This window comes from Nomascus leucogenys, chromosome 10 (genome assembly GCF_006542625.1).
Source record: "Nomascus leucogenys isolate Asia chromosome 10, Asia_NLE_v1, whole genome shotgun sequence".
Lineage (NCBI taxonomy): Eukaryota > Metazoa > Chordata > Mammalia > Primates > Hylobatidae > Nomascus > Nomascus leucogenys.
This window is the reverse complement of record NC_044390.1, coordinates 14518664-14541028: the sequence shown is the minus strand read 5'-3', so window position 1 is coordinate 14541028 and position 22365 is coordinate 14518664. Positions and strand designations below refer to the sequence as shown.

At 34.6% G+C, this 22365-nt stretch overlaps 1 protein-coding gene across 1 annotated transcript; it reads right to left on the bottom strand.

The window, feature by feature from the left end:
- Positions 1–4491: 4491 nt before the first annotated feature.
- On the bottom strand, positions 4492–12976 carry LUM (lumican). Its single transcript, XM_003259650.4, has 3 exons — positions 12857–12976; positions 9575–10457; positions 4492–5945 (listed from the first exon to the last, which is right to left on the bottom strand). The coding sequence occupies exons 2-3, from the start codon at positions 10434–10436 to the stop codon at positions 5791–5793; spliced, it is 1017 nt and encodes a 338-aa protein (XP_003259698.1). The 5' UTR covers positions 10437–10457; positions 12857–12976; the 3' UTR covers positions 4492–5790.
- Positions 12977–22365: the final 9389 nt, after the last annotated feature.

Genomic DNA, 22365 nt, shown 5'->3' with positions numbered 1-22365 from the left:
AGGTTAACTGGGACATAACACCATCATAAGTCAAGGAGCATCTGCATATACAGTAGATTACCATTTAACCATAAAAAAAGGAAGTCCTATTTTTGGAATAACATAGATGAAACTGGAGAACATTCTGCTAAGTGAAATAAACCAAGCACAAAGAGAAATATACTGCATGATGTCACTTATATGTGGAATCTAAAACAAGTCAAACTCATAGAAGCAGAAAGAGTAGAATGGTGGCTGCCAGGAGCTGAGGGTGAAGGCTGGGTAGATAGGAAAATGTTGGTTAAAGGGTACAAAGTTTCAATTAGACAGGATAAATAAGCATAGGAGATCTGTGGTATATGGTAACTGCAGTTAATAATAGTGTATTGTACACTTGAAAGTTGCTAATTAAAGCAGATCTTAAATGTTCTCACAACAGAAAATTATAGGAATGTGAGGTAATGTGCTTGTTAATTAGCTTTATTTAACCATTTCACAGTGGATACACATATCAAAGCATCACGTTGTCCACTGTAAATATATACAATTTTTATTTGTCAAGTACACTTTAATGAAAAAATATATTTAATAGATAGATGTTTGCAGATAATTCCATGGATTAAAGTAAATTGCAGTGTTTTGTGTAATGTTAAAGGGAGTAAAGCAGAAGCAATTGTACTGGAGCTCACCAGGAGAGGCCCGCCTCATGACTGACCTTTGTAACTTGTTCCTTCCAACCACAGCTTCATTCCATTAATGCTACTCAGCAACCACGTCTGGAAAACTTACTGCCAGGCTCTGTGTTTTGTCAGGGCTAAGATGAGGAAATTTACAAACACACATGTAAACACATCTAAGCCCCCCTTAATGCCATGGGAGATTACTGAGTTATAATATACACTCTGAGAACAGAGATCTGGTCTCAATGAGAGTTACAACACTTCAAATCACATCTGATCCTACATCCAGGTTTTTCTCCCTGCCTAAGTAGAAATGTACCTTATACCTATTATTTGAGCTAAAATAATACATAAAGAACATTCCTTGAATTATCTAATGTATTGTAACGTTTAAATTAATGTCCAAATATATGTTATAATTACAATTTGGTCTGCTCCCCGGAAGTCTTTCCTTATCACCCCAAAAAATCACCACTCACTCCATTTCTTCATAGTCTTTCAGGTCATTTATTTCTTCATAGCACTTATCACTACTGTCATCATATCATAGACTCTGTGTTTATCTGCTGATTGAATCCCCTATAAATGTCAACTTTGTTAGGATAAAGATTTGCCAGTCTTGTTCACTACAGTGTCTCCAGCACCTAAGCCATTTCTGGAGTATAGCAGAAGCTTTATTTTTTAAAAAGTTGAATGAATTAATGGAAAAGGTACAGATGGATGCACAATGAATGAAGGGAGTTGTTAAAAAAAACTTTGATAAATGATTTTTATTTTTTAATAGGTGTTTGTTTTATAATAAAGGATATTAATTCTCCTTGAGAAAGTTCAGAGGAGGTATTCTGCTGAAGGGTTAGAGTAGCTTAAGAGAAGTCTTAAAAGATGTTTTTGTGTTTCCAAGTGAAAGGGGCATGAGGGGATTCCAGGAAGAAAGGCGTTTTCATAGACACCAGAGCAAATGCAGCTGCAAATTAGTAAGTATGTTTGAAACAGTTCAAGCAACTTAATGTAGTGCATGATGAGGTCTGACAAAACCTGGTAAGAGATGAGTCTAGAGAAGTAACTAAGGACCAAATTGTAAAGGACCTTCGCAAACTGCAAAGGACCTTTGGTGTCCTGGAATGCCTTTTGTGCTGCTCTGAGGAGCCTGGATCACATCCTGAAAGCAATAGTACATCACTGAACAGTTTTAAACAGATAAATAATATGGGACCAGGTTTATATGTCAGAAAACTTGCTCTAATAATGCACTTGATGATTAAGTTAGGCAAAACATGAGAATTTTCAGAAATCTAAGTGAAAATTCAGGAAGTCTTGAAATAAAGACTTGGCAGTGAGGCTAGAGAGGGGCTTATTTGAAATACAATCCATAGGGTAAAGTTACTACTAAGGCTCTTCAATATTTTTAGAACATACATTTAAAAAAACAGAACATCAGGTACATTGTAAGGGGACAAGACACAAATATAGATGATACTCTTTGGGCCAATCCAAACTTTAAAGCTACTAGAAGAAGTGACATTTTAGGGCTATCAAAGTGAGATTAGGATGAATGCATGAGACCTCACTTATTTATGTTGCTGACATTTCTATTTTTTATTCATGTGTTGTAGTGCAATTTGTTATATCTTATCTGGAAACAAAATCTATTGAATACATGTGTAAAAACTAAATATAATTTGCTAGACATTTTTAATGCATTTTCATTCATTTCATGTATTTACAAGTCTGTTTTTTTATAACATTGCCATTTTTATATACATTTTTACTTCTGGTAGTAAAATTACTTTGCAGTTCCCTTTAAATAAAATGAGGACTTCCTTTTACTTGTGAGTAAATGTTAAGTATTTATGATGGTTGCAAAATCCAACCAAAGAAAAGTCTAAGGCTATCATTATGATAAAATTACAACTATAGAAAAACCGGAACCCAAACTTAAAAGATCACAAGGAAAAAAACTCATAGTCTTTTTGAAAACCAACCTTTTAAACTCTTCAGGATTTCTAAAAACATAGCTATTACCAGTTGGAGAGCTTTTAACTGAGAAATCAACATTCCTCTTGCTCATTTAGTGGTCTATTATTCATCTGTATTTTTGTACTTATTAGGGCATGATAATTCCCCACAAACCTCAAAGCCTGAGTACATTGTAGCTCTCCTTCACCATAAAGGCACCAGTTAGCCCTAATTTTTGTCTTGAGAACAAAAAGGAACTTTCCTTATTTTTCCATTTTCTCCCCACAGTAAGGGATTACAGTTAAGGTTCTAATGCATCAGTCTTGGGAAAGAAAGAATTTATATGCATTATTGCTTTAATCCACTCATGGAGGACTTTATCCACTTTATCCAAAAGGAGATAAAATCAAGATCACTATTGTTAGTGAGACAGTTGAGAGAATCTCCTGCCTTAAATTCAACCTGCTGTTGACATTCCCCATGGGTACCTTCTTAAAAATTTCATCAAAGTGAAACTGTAGCCATTTCTCTTGATAGAATACCAGGTGGACAACTCTGAAGGGAAAAGGAACTTAGGCGGGTAAGAAGTGTTATAAAGCCACTTTCAAGCAAGTTTTACGGCAGAAGTGTCTCATGCTATCTTAATGAAAGCAGTATCTGCATTCCTTGCTTATGGATGAAGAAGTAGAGCGCTAGAGAGCTTATATTAGTTAGAATATAGAAAAAATAATATTTATTCTCATAGATAGATAGATAAATAGATGATAGATAGATAGATGATAGATAGATAGATGATAGATAGATATGCTGTGAAAAGCAAGCTACTTTCTATTCTGCCTCCCTAGGAAAGAGTACTTTTCTGCTTTTTAATTATTTGTGATTTCAGTAACTTAATCATAGTATCACACTAAGTCGGTGTTTTGAAAAATATGCAACACTGAGCACTGGCATAAGAATCACCCGTGGATGCACTTTAAAAATGCAAAATCCTATGTTGCACAATTCATTACATCTGCATATCTGGGGCATGTCCGGTAACCTGGATGTAGAAATACACCCTTGCAGGCTGGTTATACACTTACCATTTTGAAAACCACTACCCTAAATAGGGTGGAGATGGAGAGATGAGGAGAAACCTGATAAAAATTTCGCCAGATTTTCTTCCCTCAGCACCTCACGAGGGTTGCCCAGTGAGTGAAGGAGCAAGTGGGAATCTTCTCTTCTCCAGCTTTGCCCTGAAAAGATGAAGTCTTCCCTCTAAAAAGAGGAGTTGTTCCTAAACAGGATATATTCCTTTTCCAGATGCTTCTACAACAAAGTGTCACTATGTGCTTAACTTGGTCTTTGTCAACCAACATTAACTACAAAGGGAACTGCTGTTTTAAAAGTCATAGTTTTGCTTTTTAGGCATGAGAATAACATAGGACTTTGGATAGAGAGAAATCAAAGGCTTTTAAAGATGCAGACAGACTGTCAGCTGAGATGTTTCCCCTAAGTAGTATAGAGACAAAGCTCATTCAATTCCATCACATTCTTTCTAAAAGAGAATTTATGGCACATTATCTACCCCCTATTTGAGAATAGGTTTCCAAGGCTTGATAGTGACTTTTGTAGACAGGGAAAAGAAAATTTATTTTCAATTCATCTACATTATAGTTTTATCGAGAAAAAGTAGATTTTAAGTTTAAACCAACAAATAAACTGAGGCTGCTATCACACTCTAAGGAATTTACCTTAATGTAGAAAACTCATGAAAATCAAAAATACACATTGCACCTAATGTAATATCCATCACACACATCTGCCAGTCAACTCAGTCTCAATTATGATCCTTTGATGAAAGGCCACTGTACCATAAGATAGAGTTCACTAAAAGTGGTGTGTTAAAACATTTTATGCCTTAGAGACACATTTTATTTGTATTAGACACATATTTGCCTATATATACACTGGTATGGGATGAGTAGACCTTTTTCTGCATAACATTTGGCTGCAAACATAGGCTTTATTGTTAACTAGGTAAAACAGAAGTTATTTTTATAAATTATATGCATAGTATTTATCATTGTATAGAACTGTATATACTCATAGAAAGCTGAAAGCTGTTATTACTGGATTATAAACTCAAAACCTATGATCCAGACATATTGGCTTCAAGCTAAAATGATTTTTTAAATATCTATTTCAGAAAATTTTATATTCATTCAACATTTTTAATCCTGTGAGTTATCCACCATTTCTTGACAACCAAGGAGTGAGTGCTGAGATCACACAGCAGCTTCTTATCTAATAGACTACCATTGCATATGAATCAGTAAAAACACCAGGAATGCAAATAACGACAAATATCTAAGTAAGTTGTGAAATCTAAGTACCTATTATAGGTGTTTTTAAGAATTCTTTGTAAGTGAATGCTAGAAGTAGACAAATTATTTAGTGGGAAATCCTATGTTCACATCAGTAAAATATTGCAGGCCAGAGATATCTTTTGATTTCTAATCTACTGTTTTAGGTATTTTACATACAAAATATAGAAATTTCACAAGAAGTCAAACACAGTGATGCCATTTGCTATGTTTTATTTTGCTAGTAGCTTATTAAACATAACATGCAAATAATCAAAGAGAAACATACATGACTTAGAGTGAAAAATAATTCTAGAAAAGTTTCACTAGGTAAGTATGCAAATTCTTATACTAAAAATATTTCTTTAAGTGCATGAGGCTTCATGTATTTTGCAATATTCTTGGCCTCAAAATCTACCACCTATTTTTTAACAAGACAAATTTGAATGTATCAAGATAATTTGGTGCAAGATAGTAAACATCCATATGTATTTAATCCAGGCTTTGGGGCACATTAAGATTTAAGGATTATAAAACTTGGCTGATTTCCATGCAACCAGTAAAAGGCTTTGCACATCATTTGACAGTAGAAATAAACACTAAATTTACAAATAAAGCATTGAGTTTGATGTCTATTCATGTATATGTGTGTGTTCTTGTGATGAAATAGGCCTGCCTTTCATCTTTTCTTTAAAAAAAAAAATGTTTACAAAACATTTCCCTCAGATTTTAAAATTCATGGAAGTAATAAACAGTAATAAAATAGGGATACTATGAAAACTGACACACAGAAAAACATAATCATAAAATATTGTTCCAGGATACAGATATTAATTAAGAGTGATTTCGTTTGCAACACGTAGACATTCATACATATCCGGTGGAAGACTGGTTTCTGAGATGCGATTGCCATCCAAACGCAAATGCTTGATCTTGGAGTAGGATAATGGCCCCAGGATCTTGCAGAAGCTCTTTACGTCAAACTCTAAAAATTAAAGAATAGAAAACATTCATCATTTTTCAGTACACTGGCTCAAAACAATAAAAATAGTTTATGTTTAATATATTATAAAATAGGACCTCTTCCCATTTAGAAAAGTCATAATATAGTATATATTTGAATTTGCAATCATTAAAGTCATATTTCAGGCTACCAAAATGGCACAGCAACATTTAGTAAAGAGTAATCATGGTAGATCAAGATATTCAGTGGAATATTTTAAATAGCAGAACTTATTTTATTACTAGAAGTTGTTTTTAAAAAGGCATTCAGTAAGTGTGTCATATTATCTAACAACTTTTTTGAAATAGTCTAACCTGAAGAAATATAAATGGATCCTGTTGTTGTATGAACAATCTCAATATAAGTACTCTTTGGTTTTGCATCTAAAAATAAGAAGGGTTAACTAGATGATCTATAAAGAATTTTTTAGCAACCACACACCATGACTATGATAAAAATTCCAAGACAAAAACCAAATCATTCCAGCAATCACACACCATAACAATGATCAAAATTCTAAGGCAAAAACCTAATCATGGCATGTCCACCATCTGAACCCATGTTTTTGTTTGTTTATTTTTGTCCATGGTCAAAAAGCTGCCACAAATGAAACAATGACTTACTTTGTAACAGAAACCAAGAGTGTTACTGAATTGGCTGACCTGTGTATACACAGAAACTATGTTTGCCTATGTCTATTTTAGATCAACATTTTCAAGTCCTTTATCTTGTTTTCATTTTCAAACTCTAGTTAACAAAGACTTCAGTGGAACCCCAAACACACATGTTTTTTAAAATAACTCATCAGTCAATTCCAGGGATTTTTCTATGGTACCAACATTTGAGAAAGTGAGGAAAAATGGAAAGAAGATGGGAATAGTCCCATCTTGGAATTCTACCTCTGCCACTTACCCAGGTGGGCAACACTGGAACACTTATCTGATCTTGTTAGAAATAACACGTCTATCTTACCGTGTTGCATGAAGATTAAATTAAGGTGTGTAGAGCACTTCACACAATACTAGTACACAGTATGTCCTAAATAATGACTAATATCCTTTTGATTTTGCTGTCTTTCCAAATTACTCTACATTCGGAAGATCTCTGATTGGGCTAATGCTTAGAGTTGCAAGTTTGAAACAGAAAACAGTTTGTTTTGGCTATATATTCCCTATTATTAGAAAAAAACATTAAGGGGAACTTTCTGTATTAAGTGAATGTGAAATGTTGATATAGATGATTATTATCTGGCAAAATAACCTAAACTGAGGTGACACATGAAAAGACAACGAGAATACCTGCCCAAATGTACAACGATAAGGAGGAAAGAAAGGAAACTATTATGTTACCTTTTCAAATGACCACTATGTACTGGGCACTGTGGTTTCTATCTCAGTTTGGCACTGACAGGCCATTGGCCTTTCTCCCATAGACCTCTCTTCCCATCTTCCACACCAGCTCTCCCATCCTTTACTCATACAATGTATACCTTCAAATGTGCCTGCATCTGTATCCTTCTTTGTTTCAGAGAAAGAAGTAGCCCTGCTCTTGCGAATGATCTCTACCCACCAAATCTAATGTATTCCTTCATCCCTCAAGCATCGTAAATTCCTTTAGCATTTTGGTCTGTCAGAGAGTATCCTTCCTCCCAACCACACATTTAAAATGAGGAATCATATATGGCCACACAGTGAATTTTCCACTGGAAACAACAAGAGGGGTTTAGCTGTGTTATCCTGACTGTGTATAGTGTGACAGTCAAACAGCACCAACCCTTACCTTGGCTGCTTTTCAGAAACAACAAAGAACATGTGAAACTTCAGAGTTGGTGAGCATGGTCTTCTTTATGAAAACGTTTAACCCTACTAGGGGTTATATGAAACTGGCAGAATTAACAAATATCATATGCATAAAAAATATTGTAATATTTTCTGACAGCAATACCTTTATTCAGCATGGCCAGAAAACCAATTTTCATCATGTAGAGATATTCAAATTCAATAGATTATTTTGCAGACATTATTACTTTATATGTGAATCAGTGTTTCCTGCTTGATTTTTTCATTTAGAAAGCCTTATCAGTGAATCATGGTTTTTCTCTTCTGCCAAGCTCTGCCAAAGATTAATGGCAGAGTTATCCTGGTGGGAAATGGTGGATTTCAATTTCCCATTGGAATCTATACTGCTTAAGTTGAAGAATGTCCCTGAAGACCAGATAAGTGCATAAACAGTCCAAATGCATCAGGTCAAACTTCATCCAGAAGATAAATGAAAAATAAAGAGAGGGGAAAGAGAAAGTGTGGAAATACCAAATGAGGGGCAGGATTGTACCTACGAAAGAAAAGCTCTGTAATACTATTTTTTTCTAAAAATAAATAAATAAATAAATAAATAAATAAATAAATAAATATGTTAGAATCTCTCCTTAATCTTCTTCACATTCCTCCAGAGCACTGTGACGGCCACACACCATAACAGAGATAACAGAGGCAGATGATGATCATGACAGCAGAGTAACATGTTGAGTCCGAAGTAGTTGATGTCACGGAAGACCATGACACCACATGGGGCCAGGCACAGTGGCTCATGCCTGTAATCCCAGTACTTTGGGAGGCCAAGGCGGATGGATCAGTTGAGGTCAGGAGTTTGAGAACAGCCTGGTTAACATGGTGAAACCCCGCCTCTACTTAAAATACAAAAATTAGCCTCGTGGTGGTGGTGGTGGCCTGAGACGGGAGGATTGCCTGAGCCTGAGGGGTGGAGGTTGCAATGAGCCGAGACTGCAGCACCGCACTCCAGTCTGGGCGACAGAGTGAGACCCTGTCAAAAAAAAAAAAAGAAGAAGAAAGGAAAAAGAAGGAAGGAAGGAAGGAAGGGAGGGAGGGAGGGACTATATGGGCTTCTTTGTGGCTATGGAGTTCGCCAACTGTGCCACTTTTGAATTCATTTCTTCCTCCCTCATCTAGATCTTGTCAAAACATAAATGTAGGACACAAATCTAAGCCATAAAGGAGAAAATAATAAGAGATAGATAGGAGGAGGTAACACAGCAGGATGAATTGGCCCAGAATTTTTAGTTTGAAGACTTACATATTAAATTCTGTGACCTTAATTGTTCCTTATCTGGATACACCAAAGAAAGGCTGGACATTGTATACATGATTGAGCTAGAATTATTCTTTGTTTGAAGTAGCGGGATATTTTGTTGACATTTTTTTTTCCAAGACAGAGTCTTGCTCTCTCACTCAAGCCCAAACTTGAGTGCAGTGGCACGATCTCGGCTCACTGCAACCTCCATCTCCCGGGTTCAAGCAACTCTCCTGGCTCAGCCTCCCGAGTAGCTGGGATTACAGGAGTGTGCCACCACGCCTGGCTAATTTTTGTATTTTTGGTAGAGATGGGGTTTCATCGTATTGGCCAGGCTGGTCTCAACTCCTGACCTGGTGATCCGCCCACTTCGGCCTCCCAAAATGTTGGGATTACAGGCATGAGCAACCGCGCCCAGCCAACATTTTATTTTTTAATGGAGTCAGATGCAGTATCTGTGTTGTGCAGCTCAGGTATTGAAACACTTGAGGACACATCAAACACAGGAACAGCTTTTTACTTACTCTCAAGTTGATTGACCTCCAGGTAATAGTTTTCAAGGTTTTCATTGACAGTTGGTATGTTTTTAAGCTTGTTATAGGACAGATCCAGCTCAACCAGGGATGACACATTGAAAGAATTTCCAGGTATTCCACTATCAGCCAGTTCATTGTGAGATAAGCGCAGATACTGCAATGCATTAAAACGCTTGAAATACTCGTCAGGGATGTTGCTAATCTTATTGTTGTCTAAGTAGAGAGTTAGAAGAGAGACAGGGAGACCAGAAGGCAGTCTGGCTATCTGATTGAAGCTCAAGTCAAGGTATTCGAGTGATTTAAGACCTTTAAAAGCAGCTGAAACAGCATCTTCTTTCAGCCGATTGTGTTGGAGATGGATGAAGGTCAGGTTTACCAATCCTTCAAAAGAGCCCAGCTTTGTGATCTTGTTATGAGTAAGCTGCAGATCCTCCAGAGATTTGGGAAGTGGGCCCACAGACTCTGTCAGGTTGTTGTGGTTTATATGCAGCTTCTTCAGTTGTTTCAATTTAGAGAAAACTCTCCCTTTTATCTTGGAGTTTTCTAGAAGGTTGTGATCTAGAATGAGCCACTGCAGATCAGTTACATTCTCAAAGGCCTTTTCATCAATGTGGTCAATCTGGTTATTCCTAAGGTAAAGATACTTGATTCCTGGAGGCACCATTGGTACACTTTTCAATTTCAGCTCATCACAGTACATGGCACTTGGGTAGCTTTCAGGGCAGTTACATTCTGGTGCACAGTTTGGTGATGATTGCCCGTAAATTGACAGGGGGAAATCATAATCATAGTACTGGCCACTGGTACCACCAATCAATGCCAGGAAGAGAGTAAATGCACTTAGACTCATTTTTGGCAAATGGTTTGAATCCTAAAAATAGATGAAACATTTATTAATTTAAAAAGTATATACTATGAAGAAAAAGACATTCAATTTGCAACATTAAATGCATTGGAAAATGTGCATTTTGTTATTTGATAGCTATTTTTAGTGCATCTAATGGCGTCTTTTAAATTTTTATTTAGGTATGAGGACAAAGGTGTATGTTTACAACTATAGAGTGAGCAGGTTTCAGGTTAGATTGCGTACACGTGCGCCCCCTTCTGGGAGAGCCAGGCCTAATTGTTCCCGTCAATCTCTTCAGGCTCTTCCTTAATAAAATGCCTTCCTGTAAGAGGTTTCTGGGTGGTGTTCATTGACCACCGAATTAGACTACTGCTTCAGATCATCTCTCAAAAAACGAGAATGAGAAAACAGTTTTTAACTGTATACTCTACCCTATCATTCGACATCATTAAAATGACTCATCAAGAAGATCCTTACGGGAATATGGGCAACCTGAAGATTTGCTTGTATGTGGGAGGGAAATGGAAGGCACATTCCTTTAAAAGTGTCTGGTTATTGTTGGTTCTCAGGAAGGAGAACAGAATTCTTGGTGCTGGTGTGCATGCATACTAGTTCATGTTGTGCTTAACATTCTACATTTTTTAAAGCACATTGCAAAACTGTGTTCTGAAACTAATATTTCATAAATTAGCTATTTACTAAACAAAATATTAGTAATATTTAATAATTACTAATGTTTATCAGGAAAATGTCACACATTCTAAGGGTTTCTCTTTCTGGAAAGAGATTCAACAGGTAGAGAAAGATAGTATTTTCCAAGTTTTCAATTAGAGTTATAGTCTCTCTCAATTACTCACAAGTTCTCTACTTTCTTCATGCCAAAATCGAAGATGCCATGGTTTGCATATCCGGCTTTTAGTGGCCTCCCAGAATGGAGGTGGGAGACAGGTGGGATGTTTTTAAAGTTTGGATTTAATACTGGCATTAGAACTATCTAGTAAATTATTCAATTGAGAATATGAATTTAAAATAATGTGTAACAGTTATCTTTTTATAGAAACACGTTTCTAAGGTGAGGTTCAAAAAAGTACATTTCAATGTCTTAGGTGCAGCAATTTAGATATGGGAAAATTAGAATATAGAAGTTAGACTTTTATAGAGTGAACAGTTGTGGCTGAGGCGAAGTTGGTAGCCCTGGGAGATAAATCATTAATGTGAAGAAAGATCTACATTCTAATAGATAACTGAGAATATTATATCTTCCTATGAAAGTATGATTACAAGCTTTTGGATCAAGGTAGTTTGGGATAAGCAAGATCTTTGGGGTTAGAAACTGAAAATGTCTTTTATTTGTTTTAACTTGAAATTATAAGGCACTTTATTTCAGATCAGATGGAACATTATAAAACTGTTGTTAGAAATAGTTTGATTGCTGACATAATGTAACAAGTAGCCATATTCTCAGTAAATTACTCTCTAAGATTGTAATGGGGGCATTTAATTTTGCTGACAGAACTTGGCCATAATAATAATTGCATAGCACTAAAAAGAACGTGATGACATATTCCCAGAGTTATTTATAAGTTATAGAATGTAAATACTGTAAAGATTTGTCTTGCTTTATTAATAAGCTATTTTAAATTTACAATACACCAAAATATTTATGGTAACTATAATGTGAGTATTAAATAGTAATGAAAAATGCTTCCATATTTTTTGGCAAAGTAAAAACAAGGATGCTGAATTGAATGAGAGTTTGTAACCATATAATGACTCCACTATGAGGCAAAATCACACTGTACTTCCCTCAGTTTTTTCAAATACCTGTGGCTATAGAGAAAATGCTGTTTTCAAAAACGAAATCATTTCCCAGAATTTAACAACTTGTTCCTTAAGGCATATATCCAAGAAACAAATTTTTTAAATTAACAAAACAGAAATAAATAATCCATAAGAGTTTCTAAATCTTTTAGCTCATGTTTTATAACATAGAATGTTTATTGTAAATTATAACAAACTGTCACAATATGCTTATTAAAAGATATTTTGAATGCTGATTAAAATGACTTTTCTTTGCTCCAGTATTAGGGTCCAATACTAACATATATAACTAATTAGCATACATAACAAACATATTAATTTCTATATTTTTTCACTGTGTCTACTTTAAGTATTTTCTCATTCTAACCTTGAAACTTTTTATAACTTCCCTTGCCAAGCAATACAGCATGTACTGTGTAAAATCTCAAATCTATAAATCATGGAAAACATTAAACAAAATGTGAAACTAAATGCTCAAAACTGTGGATTTGCTGTTGAATAGCAATTGGCAAAATTGCTCTGGAATTTTTCCTGTTCCTGTTACAAAAAACGCTGTCCCAAACAGTTAGCATCCCCAGTGCGACAGTTAAAACAGCACTTACCTTACTGTCTTGACACTGCTTTCGTTAATTCTTAAAGCAGATGCACTGTGGACAAGAATCCACCAATATATGCTGTAAACTCTGTCAGGACGGAACTGGCTGCCAGATTCTGAGTGATACAAGAGCTGAAGGGGGGTGGGGAGACCCAGCCCAGTCACGCCAGTCTCTGAATGGAGTTATGTCATTGTGGGGATCTTGTGGTGTGGCATGTGAACACTGCTCTCTAACGAAGTGCAGGTGAATGTGGGGAGGAAGGACAGCCCAGCTCATTCCCTATGGAATGGGAGAGAGATACGTGTTTAACTAGCTCAAATGCCATAGCTCTTAACCAAGAATTGAGTCCTGCTTCAAATAAGGAAGCTCACTGTGAGAACATTTTTCTTACAAGCCTCTTTACATCTGTGGCTGTGGCAACAATTAAGTGCAATGCACTCAGCCAACTATCATGTTTATCTAAAGATCTCATAAATCATAAGCAGGGCAAATAATTTCAGGAAAACGCAAATGAACAGACTCAGAGGAATTGAATCCCTTTGCCTACCACTTTTGAAATCAATATTGATTTACTTGGACTAACTTAATTTTTTGGCCATGAGGGTAACTTACATTAGTTTTAAAAATATAAAATATGCTTCATATACACTTGCATACACATGATAAATATCAGCATTTCGAGTTTACTTCTAATGCTAAGGAGACTCATTTTATGTTATTCAGGTCTGGAACCAATCAGCAAAGTCTTGCCTGTTTCTTATTTTGTGGATTTCGTTTAGGAATTCACCCAAAACCTTACTTGGGAAGAGCATTCTATAGCTTAATGCTAAAAAACATAAAAGAACAGAGAAAAAAATAAATTTGTACTACAAGTATCACAAGGCAAGAATCTTTCATTCTCTCATTGCATGATAGTAATTTTTTTTCAAAGTTAAAAGTTATTCAAAGTTATAATCTCCCAAAGGCCTGGCTGGATATATCTTTCATTATCAGCTCCTGATCCATGGTTTCAGCAAATGAGAGATGTACTTAAATCCTTGTCTATTTCATTTTGTGATTTTATCAGATATATTTATGAGATTTTTTCTAAAATGTTCATTTCCTCATGTTTATAAGAACTTTTGCAACAATATATTTTAATATAAGTTGTCACATTGTATTTTTGTCTTTAAAAATAACTATATCACATTTTAGCAGTGAGACTTGTGGAAAATTAACTTCATGACTAATACTGCATTTGCCCGAAAAAAGACTATTAGAATAAATGCCTTATTTTTGCAATAGCAGTGTTCAAAAACAAAAAGTAATCTTCTTGAAAGTAACTAATGGAATTGTAAGATGATTCATAAGCATAACATTTTTCCTAATATTATTTTAAGAAGATTATTGATAGGCCTCAGTTTCAACAAAGTAACTGAATAAATTTATAAGGAATTAAGAAAAAAAGACAAATAAATCAATCAATATAATTAAGTGATCTTGTTATAAGAAGATTCTTAAAACAATGCTAACTATTAATTTTGAGTGTATCAAATTCTATAATCTGAGTTCTTGTTAGAAAAATTCCACCTATCCATTCCTTAAGATTTTTCTTTATAAAGCAATACATGTGTTGTGGTATTTGTAACAGACCTCAAATGCATTACATTGGATTTAGCTCATTGTAAAGTCTTGTCAACATATACTTTTTAATAAAATCAGTGCTGTGAAACCAATAATTGAATAATTTTGTGCGTTTCAGAGCGTATTTTCAGGATCCATTAGAAAGAAATGAAATTGACATTTATAGTGGATCTAATATATTCCATGATTTATACTCAGAGTTTTCACATTTCTTCCTTTAAATTTCATACATTAAAATTCCTATGGTATGTTTTACTACTCTATTTTCAGGAGTATAAATGGAGAGTCAGAAAGTCTAATTCATTTGCTAAAAGTCACCTAACAAGTAAATGTAAGAATAAAACCATGAACATCTTCACTCATTGGGAACAGGGTGAACAGGATGGAGCTGAGACAATGTAGTTCACTCAATCAGCTTAAAATACTTTATAGACAATGTTACTATCAGTTGAGAAAAAGCAGAAATATTAAATAGGCAATAGTTATTTAAAAAGTCAAATGTTAATTAAGCAATAGTTTCTTTCCTTTTACATTACACACTAACGCATACATGTGTAGCCACATCCACACCTCAGAACTTTTGGGGTAACGTATAAACATTCCATCCTGGCCAATGGTGATTCACATCATTGGTGATAATGAGCATTGGAGGCTGAATGTGTTTCATCATAACACAGGTTAAAATGATGGGAGTTCTCATTGTTCACCTCCCACTTATGAGTGAGAACATGGGGAACAATACACACCAGGGCCTGTCGGGGTTTGGTGGGCACGGGGAGGGAGAGCATTAGGAAAGATATCTAATGCATGCGGGGCTTAAAACCCAGATGATGGGTCAATAGGGGCAGCAAACCACCATGGCAAATACATAACTAGCAACAAACCTGCACATTCTGCACATGTATCCCGAAACTTAATTAAAAAGAAAAAAAAGATGGAGTTGCCCTCTTCAGCCCAGGGACTGGATTCCCTGTTACCTGAGACCAGCAAGGATGATAAAGTATGTTATGACTGTTTCACCCACCGTGTTCTGAACCCAGCCCTGGACTTAGAGGGGAAAAGAATAAATTAAGTATTCCATCCCAGAGATAACTATCTTTTGGTATATCTTCTTAATGTGTGTGTATAAACACAAACACACAGATAATTTGGCTTTCACGTATATCATAACATTATGCTTATAGTGCCAGACCCATTTTCATATAACAGTAAATCATTGATGTTTTTCTATATCATTGAATATCATTCTCTACTATCATTTTTATTTGCTACATGAAATTCTGTTATATGGATATACCATAATGTAGTTGTTAGTTTTTAATATTGAATACTTGATTACTCTTAAAATTTGCAAAGCACTATCACATAAAGTGGAATTTTAATCTTTAAATTGGTTGTACCTGCTTTGTCTATTCTGCCTATCTCAAAAGATACATTTTGAATGAAAACATATTTTGAGTAAACGGATTATGCTTTCAAATCATACAATAGAGTGGATTTGAATTTTTTCTCTTCTCACAACAATCTACTTCCCATTCTTAATTTTAGCATCTTACAAGTCATGAAACTATCTTTTATTTACATAGTCCTTATACTCATAGCTGTATGTATTTTTAAACTTACTCTACAATTGCTTTTATTTTTCTTAGTATCTTACATGACAAGTACATTTTTGGAATTATCAATGAAATGGTTTATTATGTTTTTCATTAATAAGTGTGCATTATAAGAGTAATATATATAAATTGGAACACTATACCAAAACATTAACCAGCATAGCAGTATATAAGGTTAAATATACTGGCTTAAATAACTCTCCAATTTCACTTTCTATAAGTAATTGTTGTTTAGACTTTATTAATTCAGATGTTTCAGACATGTCTTATATATACAATAGAATTTCTTTCCCCTTTCCTCTTTTATGGCAGCCTATAAGACAACTCAGACAGTTCAGAACTCAGATAACTTCTTCACTTAGGTAAGTGCACAGTCATAAATTTGCTTTTGGGAGAAATTCCTCTTTTCTCATGATAAGCAATGCTGTATTGAGCAAGTTTTGTGCAAGATAGCTTAAGGAAAATCCCAAAAGTAAGTGGGCTTTCTGGAGAACACAAATTTGTACACATATTTAAAAATTTTGTAATTATTACCTAATTACCTCCAAAATGTTGTTCTGCTTATCACTCCCATCAATGGTAGATGAGAATACAGTTTCACCAGTCATTCATGAAGTTTGAATATGATCAAGCTTAAAATATCTATGATTTAATTGTTAAAGTTTTATTTCTTAAATAATATCTGATAGTGCCAGTCTCCCTTCTTTATTCCTTAAGTGTAGGCTTATCAAACCTTAAAGCATCTGACCATGGCTAAACTCCCTGATGCCATTTTCTTTCCCCCTTCTGCCTTACATTCTAGCCATTTTGGCCTTTACCCAGGACCTGATATATGAGAAGTCTGTTCCTTCTTCAGGTCCTTTACCAGCTGTTCTCTTTGACTGGAACGCTCTTCCCACAGACTAGCAGTTCTCAAACATTTTGCCTACAGGACTCTATGTACTTAAAATCTGTGGATGTTTTGAGGACCCCAAAGATATATGTGGAGTCCGTTTACCAGTGTATATCACATTCAAAATTAAAACTGAGAAATATTTTAAAATATTTAAGTAATTCATTATGATAAAAATAACTAGTCCATGCCATGTTAATATAAATACCATTTTTGTGAAAATATTAACATGTTCCAGAAAAAAAAAAGAGAAAAATGGTATTGCCTTATATATTTGCACACCTATTTAATGTATGTCTGAATGGAAGTTAGCTGGACTTTTATGTCTGCTCCCTTGTTCAATCTGTTAAGATATGTTGCTTTGATTGATGAATGTAATGAAAAACTCACCCTACATAAATATTTAATTGAGAAAACAAGCATTATTAATAGCCTTCTTAGGTAAATTTCAACTCAATTTAATTCCATTTAAATTCCAACTCAATTTAATTATCTCAGAAGTAAGCATTGAATTTTACCAGAAGCCACAGGACATCTGACAATGACATTGTTCTGATGGCTAGTAGAATATCTGCTTGTGTGCTCTGACTTTTTCTAGAATTTTCTATGGTCATGATTTTCAAATATAAATGTGTTTTCAATGACTCAGTTTGTTCTTGATAACACTACTGTATTCCTATTTATCTTTGTTTATGTCTGCTTTTATTTCTGCAATCTAGTTATTGTCCAATAAATCACTATTTTGTAGTCTTTGTAGTCTTGTTTTGGAATAGTATTTTTTTATTTTTTTTCAATTACTCTTCTTTTTGAAGAACAATCAGAACTCAACAAGTGGTAGTTTCTCAAAGGCTAGTTGCAATGTGGTATTTAAAATTACATCAAGGAAGGTTTTCTACTATTTCCAAATTCTAATTTTTGCTCAAAAGTTTAAATTTTGCCAACTACTGTCAGTTGTTTTTCTTGAAACGAAAAAATACACTTTTTTTGAGAGTATATTTACCAAATACTCTAATCTGACAAACCATACTTTTAATTAAAAATGGGTTCCAGAAAAAAAGTGGCTAGTTCAACCAGAGTCAGCTGTAGATTTGCCCATTTGTAAGGCAAAAGTGCAATCCACAGATATGGTATTAATTCAATCTTCATGTCTTGAGTAAATCTTTATTTTGACTAATTACTGTATCATTGGAAAGTAGCTCGCTGTGATTTATTTTGCTGACTTTTTGTCCAGCAGACATTCAGCAAGGATTTTGTAGTATTCAGCGTTTGTGCGTATTTCTCAGACCATGCAATTTGCTTTATCTAGTAAAATGGTCAGTGGCTTTGCAATTTCCAGTTTGAAAGCTATAACAAATAATTTTTGGCTTTTAGAGTCCATTACATCTACAGTTAACTATTTAGCTCATTTTTCTTTAAAATCTGAATGATTGGTCTCAAAATGTTGCTAGAATTCAGTTGTTACCTTAAAAATATTTAAAATGTTTTGTTGTATAAGACAAAATAAATCAAATTATTAATATATACAGTTAAAAGGTAAATATTATTTCATTATTTATTAATAATATTATTAATATCATTTATTGGTTTTCATTATATTTCTGTTGTCTATTTTAATTTTCACTTACTTTCTTTGGAGAAGGGTGCTCTTTCCCATAATTTAGAGAACTCCTTCATATATGAATTTTGTGCAGTGTAGCTATGGGTTAAGAAAAAAAGTCTTCTATCTCCCTTTTGGAAGATAATGTGGTTTTTTTTTTTTTGTTTTGTTTTGTTTTTTGAGACGGAGTCTTGTTCTGTTGTCCAGGCTGGAGGGCAGTGATGCAATCTCTGCTCACTGCAACCTCAGCCTCCAGGGTTCAAGCAATTCTCCTTCCTCAGCCTCCCGAGTAGCTGGGACTACAGGTACCTGCTACCATACCTGACTAATTTTTGTATTTTAGTAGAGATAGGGTTTCGTCATGTTGGCCAGGCTGGTCTCGAACTCCTGACCTCAGGTGATCCACCTGCCTCAGCTTCCCAAAGTGCTGGGATTACAGGCATGAGCCACTGCGCCTGGCCTCATTTTTTAAATATAAGAAGAATATATTATAATTTTTTTATCATTGAATATAACATTAAATTCAAAATAAAAATATGTTAAATAAAATTTAAAGAGTTAGCAAACTTTGAACAAATAAAAATAGTATTACAAAATAAGCCTGCAAAGATTACAAAAGAATGATTTATTGGACAATAACTAGATTGCACAAATAATAGCAGAGATAAACAAAGATAAATAGGAATACATAATATTACTGAGAGCAAACTGAGTTAACCACGAAAAGCACATTTATATTCCAAAATTGTGACTACAGAAAATTCTAGAAAAAATAAAAGTACATAAGCAATTATTCTACCAGCCATCAGAACAATAACATCGTCACATGTCACATGGTTTTTGGAAAACCCCATTGTTCACTTCTGAAATAATTAAAGTGAAAAGTACAAATAACATCTTAATATTATCAGAAAAATATTTTTTTCATTTTGGACTTCCTGAAAGGGCCCCAAGGTTCATGATACACACTTAGCGAACTGTTGCCCTGGACTGTTTTATCATTGGCTGCTTCTCACTTAGGTCTCTTCTTCCTCAGACAGGCTTTTGAACCACAAAATCTGAAGTAGTCTTAGAGCCTGCTTCAGTTATTCTCTACCATTTTAATATATTATAATTTCTTATCATTTGCCACTCTTGGAAATTATATTAATATTTAGTATATTTATTAATCATTTATTTGTTAACTTTGACCCTTGTAGTATGTCACTTCCATGAAAATAAGGACTTGATCTGTCCCTTAGGCTTGATACAAGGTAGGCTCTCCACATATATTTGTTGAAGGAAAATATTATAGAATATTTTTCCAGAATATTGCTTGTGATTCTTCATTTGTCTATAAATTTTGTTACAGCAAAAACAATATAATCGTATTTGAATGCAGCCACACTGATTTTATAGGTTATCTTAAAGAAGTCGACAACTTTATTATATTGTGTTTTGACATCCAAGGGTAGATTGTGGTCATGTTCCTACCTCATAAAGCTTTCTTTGTGAGTTTAAATGAGTTACTGGATGTGAAATCCTTGAATAATCCTTTGCATAAGGTAAGCATTCAATAAACGTTAGTTATTATTACTGTTATAGAGATCCATCATTTTCAGCATGTATGAAAGAGAATAACAAGGATGGTGTTGCATAGTATAGGAGCAACAAATTCCCCGAGATCAGAATCTTTGCTTCTATGCCTTTCCTTGTCTGCTCTGCAGCTATCGCTCTCCACGTACATAGACTCTTTAAACCTCATTTTCCACTTTCATAAAATAGAATTAATGACCTTTATCATGTGGGTGTTGAGTATTAAATGAGTTGATACATTAAGCACTTAAAGCATTGTAAGCATATAGTGATTTATTTTATGTAAGCTGAAACATACAAATTATGTTTACATAAATTATATTTAATAACATTAATATTTATAAATATATGCTTGATATTTAAACTAATATTTACACTTAAAAAGGTGTAAAACCAAATAAAAATGACAACTTATCATAAATGTTATAAATAAAGTAATGAGCAGGCAGTGAGGGAGAATAAAAGGTTGAGAAAGCAGAGAAGGCCTCCCGCTAGGATAAACCCATATTTAAACTGGATAGGGAAAGGTGAGAAAGTAGAAGAAAAGATGTTCAATGTAGAGGTTTCAGGATTTTGAATGCGGGCCGGATGGTAAAAGCTTGGTGGTTGAGCGGCAGGAAAATTGTTATTAGACATGTAATGATAATGAGTTCATGGAAGTCATTCAGGGCATACTATAGCTATGGATTTTGGATTTTTGTTTAAGTGTTTTAGGATGCTAGTGATTATAAGCAGTAGAGTCACAAGAGGAAGCAGGAAGTCAAAATGGGACACAACAGTATTAGTCCAGGCAAGAAATGAAGATAATGGCTTGGACTAGAGAGGTGACATTAAAGATGTATAGATCTTAGGATACGCAATTGCAATGTAATCAGGTGTAGGAAAAAATAGGCAAAGCTTCTACTCCACCGTCTGAAGTTTGCTGGAAGTGAATTAACAATTGGCAGATTAATAGGAGAAAAAGATGTACAAACTTGTTAATGTGCATAGAGGAAAATCACAGGAAAGTGATTACCCAATAACCCAGTGAGGTCCAGTTGCTTATACACCTTTCTTCATAAGTAAAGGAGAGATGAGAGAAATGTGGCAATTTTGAGAAGCACTGAATTATTTTTAGGGAGGATTAATGGACCCAGCAGGCAGACATTTTCTTGGAAATGAATCTCTTAAGAAACTTAATGGGGCTGACAAGTTACAGGAAGGTCAGGAGCATAACTGCGCTGTGAACCAAGGTTGTCGTAGTATGTGGATAGTCTCCCAGGTAATCTTTCAGTAATGCCCTCTGAAGAACAGATAAAAAGTCATTCTGGGCCTGGTGACCCCTGATTTTAGTTTTTTCTCTTCCCTGGTGGTTAATCTTTCCTAGTTATTTGGTGAGATTTCCAGGGGTGGCAAGTGTCTTAACATATTAACAGTTATTTTTGAAAGATGGTTCCTTGGTCAGATAAGGAAATTCCAGAGAGTCCCTCCCTGTGCTTGTGGGGGAGAGGTCAGAGAGACCTTGAGGTTGTTATTTAGTTCAGCATGTCAAGACATCATATTTTGGGATATTGTTTTCTAAGCCCCAACACAGTGAACAAGATAAAAACAAAAATATCCCCTTGTAAGTTCTCTGTCTTTGTGTATGTCCTTCTGAGTTTTGTATTTGCTGTAGATTGATTTTTTTTTTCTATTTTACTTTAAGTTCTGGGATAAATATGCAGAATGTGCAGATCTGTTACACAGATATACATGTGCCATGGTGGTTTGCTGCACCTATCAACCCATCATCTAGGTTTTAAGCCCCGCATGCATTAGGTATTTGTCCTAATGTTCTCCCTCCCCTCACCCCTCAACCTCCGACACATGGATTCAGGGAGGGGAACATCACACACAGGGGCCTGTTGATTGATTGTACTTTTAAAATATATTGGCTTTTTTGTTTTGGCATGTGTGTTTGCGTGTGTGTGTGTGTGTGTGTGTATTCACATGTGTATGTTTGGTTTGTTTTTTTTTCCTTTAACTGGCAAGCCATCTTGAGTGGTCACGGACCACTGCTTTTCCCTTTTGTGAGTCAATACATAGTACTACTGTGTTTTTTGGTGTGTATTTGGTAATTTTTATTAATTCTGTTTTTTCATTAAATAAATTTAACTTTCTTTTCTGTAATTCAGGGTTTCCCTTACTTTTTTGTACTATTTTAAAGTAGTGTCTTTTGATGTGTAATTTTTTA

Coding starts and splice junctions, on each gene's coding strand:
- LUM (XM_003259650.4), bottom strand. CDS start 10,436: ATGAGTCTAAGTGCATTTACTCTCTTCCTGGCATTGATTGGTGGTACC. Junction 5,946..9,574: donor GGAGGTCAATCAACTTGAGA/GTAAGTAAAAAG, acceptor TTTAATTTTTAG/AGTTTGACGTAAAGAGCTTC.